This window comes from Oryzias melastigma, linkage group LG15 (assembly GCF_002922805.2).
Source record: "Oryzias melastigma strain HK-1 linkage group LG15, ASM292280v2, whole genome shotgun sequence".
Taxonomy (NCBI): Eukaryota; Metazoa; Chordata; class Actinopteri; order Beloniformes; family Adrianichthyidae; genus Oryzias; species Oryzias melastigma.
The window spans coordinates 2912791-2916455 of NC_050526.1; the positions used below are offsets into that span (position 1 = coordinate 2912791).

Consider the following 3665-nt stretch of genomic DNA (forward strand, 5'->3'; position numbering starts at 1 on the left):
CGTTGTTTTTCCCTTTAAATGATGCTGGCTTTTGGACTTTTTGCTAAACACTGCATAATCGTAAATAAAAAAAACAAGATTTTATAACAAAAAAAATAGAGTTGTAGTGGGTGTTTTAATTGAAAAAGAATTAAAAAAAATTGATTCACTCAATGTGAAAACAAAGTGTCTGCATATTTACCTCTCTCTTTGTGGATGAAATTTGCTGCCTCTGCTCCAGAACCCTCCGGGTCCATCCTGGTGTGACTGGCAGCTACGCTGGCCCACTGAGAAACCCAGCTCGAGTCACCGGTGAGAGCCTAACAGAGAGTGAGGACGAATGCCGAGCACATTATGAGTATTCGCTCAAAGGAAAACTCAAAAGGACACAAATCTAAGTCAATTAATGTGATTTTAATGCGCTTCCTGCTCTAATTCAGAACACAGACATACAAGACTCTAAACGTTAAAGGATAAACACAAAAACATGAACGTAAAGGGATTAAAAGAAAGGCAGAGCAGACACTGACGCTATCTCTGCACACTGACCCATCCTCTTATGAAATAGCCTGGAGGGCTGAGTAAGTCTTCCTCATTTTGATGTAGGTCAGACTCAAAGACAGACCTCCTCCCACCAACAGGAGTGACTGTGACTCACAGTATGAACCTCAGCCACGAGCGTTCTGCTGAAATGCTTTTTTGTATGTTGTGAGTGAAATAAAAATGGAATTCCACGAATAATACCTCTTTTCCAGGTACGGTCGACTCCTTTCCTTTTCCTGTCTTTTTCAGCTCTGATAAAACAGAGTTCTCCGTCTTATCCTGGACCCCGAACACCTGCGAGATGAAGATAAATTAAGATCAAACACATGAACAATTTTATAACACCACTTTATTTCACTGTTTGTGAGATTAACACGTTTTAATACAGAAACAAACTGAAATCGCAGAAGCGGTTCTCAAAAACACGAGCAGAAAGGAGAGTGGACAGCTGTGGGTAGCTTACCAATTAACATGTCAGCTAATTACAGGAATCAAAATGGCAACACTCCCAGCTTAGACCGTAATGCACTCAGGCAGAATGAGTGGAAATATACTCCTCTAATTATGTTGAAATCTACATAGAAAACCTGCAACACTAGCAACAGGCTCTGAAGATGCTGTTTAGTAAATACAGCTTTGAGTAAATGGCTCCAAGTTTTAGCTATTTCAAGAGTTTATGGTGTAATTTTACCTATTTCATTTACACTCTCGTCAAAACAACTAGTAGTTTGGCTTTCCTCATTTGATCTTTTAGTAACTAACTGACATCTTGCTGCTTTCAGAAGCTTTCTGTAACCACAAAAGAGCTCTGCACCAAGAGGTGAGGCAGCAGTAGGTTTTTTTCAGCCTCCCTGGGGTGTTCTTTTAATAAACAAGAACTGAGTTTGATGCAGCGATTCACTGCAGGCTATTACAGTGGGATAGAGTAGAGGGGCTGTGGTCAAGTAAAGCCAGGGAGAGATTCGCTTTAAGAACACCTAATGACCTGCTAACTGTAAAAAGTGCAGACGAGGCAGCTCATAAAGAGTGAATGAATCGTTGCTGCAGTCTGCTGCTTCAACTGAACTTCATCAGGCTAACTTCAAATTTGTTGTTTTACTTGCTTTTATGGTGAAAAACACCCTAGAAGAATTATCAAATGCATAAAAACGATAAATATTTTGGTAGACAGACAACTTTCTGCTTTTTAGTAGTCAGATAGAAAAATTGCATAAATGCTGAAAAGTCAAGGTTGTTAAAAAGTGCTTATTTTTGCATTTTTTTAATTAATCAGTTTGAGCATAACGCTTCGTCATGGAAAACAAGTTGAAAGTCAAACTGCTGGTGATGCTTGCGTCCTCTTCTAATGCATGAAGGTAACATATTTAATGGTATGTTTAAACGTGTGTTCAAGTGACCACTTCCAGTGAAAACTCAATGTATGGGCACGCATACTGAACGTTTTGTTTCACGTTCAAAACTCTTGAATTAACGCATCGATACAGAAGTTTTTAAGTCCGTTTGTGGGTTCTTAAATAAAAAGCCCCCAAATTAACCATATCGCAAACATCCACCTGATTTTTACGCTTTTTGGGACAAAATATGAGCGTTACGAAATAAATCAGCGATCCCAAAGTTGTACCGCGACAGGGGATACAAATTCTGGTAGAGGATGCATATCTTGACACAACACCAGCTTTAACAATGCACATTCAATGTCCATTGAAGGCTTCTGTGTTTAAAACTCTCACGTTCAAGCATCAGAAACCAAGTTTTAATTCTGTTTTTGAGCTCTATGTATAAAACACACAAACACTGAAAGTTGAACGAGTCGAACTTCGACCAATCAGGGACTCGGACGTGGTCGGGACGTATGGATGGCGTCTTTTTTAAAACATGGAAGTGCCAACCGTTTGGGAATTGATCCTGGTTTGTCTTACATATATTGGAATTGAGCTGTGAAAGAAAAAGCCAGGATCAAGATTTAAGAGATTCGGACAGCTTCAATGTTTTGCATTAAGCCTGTGAGTATATGCGCTATTATTGGGTAGTAACAGTTTGATATGCTAAAAGCACGTTCAAAAACCCACACGCCCACGTAGCTTTAAAAGTTTCCATGATGCTCTAATACAGTCAAGAATAATAATCATAAAGTGAACATCTCAAAGCATTGCTACCTTGTCGATCATGCGTCTGGCCTCCTCCTCCTCCGGATTGCTGTTCTCCAGCTCGATGGTGTAGGTCCCCTTATCGCTGTGATCGTCCTCCGCTTCTCCACCAGCAGGACGAGCTTCCCTGCTGAGGAGTGAGGCGTCCTCACTGGGGGTGGTGGGGCTGCCGGTCGCCAGTCCGGTGCTGGCTGAGCTCCGACCTATGCTGGGATCCTCGGACCTCTGCTTGAGGAGAACTCGGGCCGCTGTCGGGGCGCCAACGGTCACCGTTGCTGGTATTGGAGCTGGGACTTTACCTGGCAGATGCAAGATAAAAACCTGTTATCTTCTTTTATAGTGTGGTTTTAGATCTATTGCTTTAGAACAGTTACCTGATTCTGAGGCTGTAGTGGCAGACGTGGAGATGCTGAACACCTTTGGGTGCGAGGGCGGCTGAGGACACAGGCCCTCGCCTCCAGCGCCTCCCGGAAGCAGCGGCGCCGTCTGGGAAAAGGAATACGACCGCCGCTTGCGAGGGTTTTCCTCGTCGTAAAACTCGATCATGAAAGCCGTGCGAGTTCCAGTCGCTCTGGCCCCGCCCACGGTTGTGTTCCCCACCGCCGTTCCCGTTGCTCCCGCGGTGTGGCCATGTGCCGTTTTCAGGCGTTCCTCGAGGGCGTGGCGTCGACTGGCGAAGCGAAGGCCCAGTCCGTTCTCTGAGTCGCTCTGGGTGCCATCCTCGTGTTTACTTCCTACTGAGATACAAACAAAATGTTGATTAGAACGAATATTAACAAAAATGAAGTGGAAAAGACAGGATATTTAGCAATTTTTAATAACAGATCAGGTTTTCTGAGCTGGAATTTAAATACTAAACTTTATTTATAACAAAGATACGCACTGATGCGAGTTATTTCATATAAAAATATACACAGCAGACCGCACATCTTCTGAAAATCCTACAAAACACGTGTTTGACAAACCACAACAGCCGGATGAACCCTAAACCACTCA

At 42.8% G+C, this 3665-nt stretch overlaps 1 protein-coding gene across 10 annotated transcripts in view; it reads right to left on the reverse strand.

Moving 5' to 3' along the window:
* Nucleotides 1-3665, reverse strand: part of cep170aa (centrosomal protein 170Aa) — a 44982-nt gene that overhangs the window by 11896 nt on the left and 29421 nt on the right. For 7 of the 10 annotated variants that reach the window (XM_024296779.2, XM_024296786.2, XM_024296785.2 and 4 more), the window contains exons 11-14: nt 3044-3406; nt 2679-2968; nt 724-816; nt 182-299 (exon numbers count right to left, since the gene is read on the reverse strand). In XM_024296779.2, the coding sequence (XP_024152547.1) occupies nt 182-299; nt 724-816; nt 2679-2968; nt 3044-3406 (864 nt within the window). The remainder of the gene's footprint in view (nt 1-181; nt 300-723; nt 817-2678; nt 2969-3043; nt 3407-3665) is intronic. The other 3 variants (XM_024296780.2, XM_024296788.2, XM_024296787.2) reach the window with 1 other exon arrangement.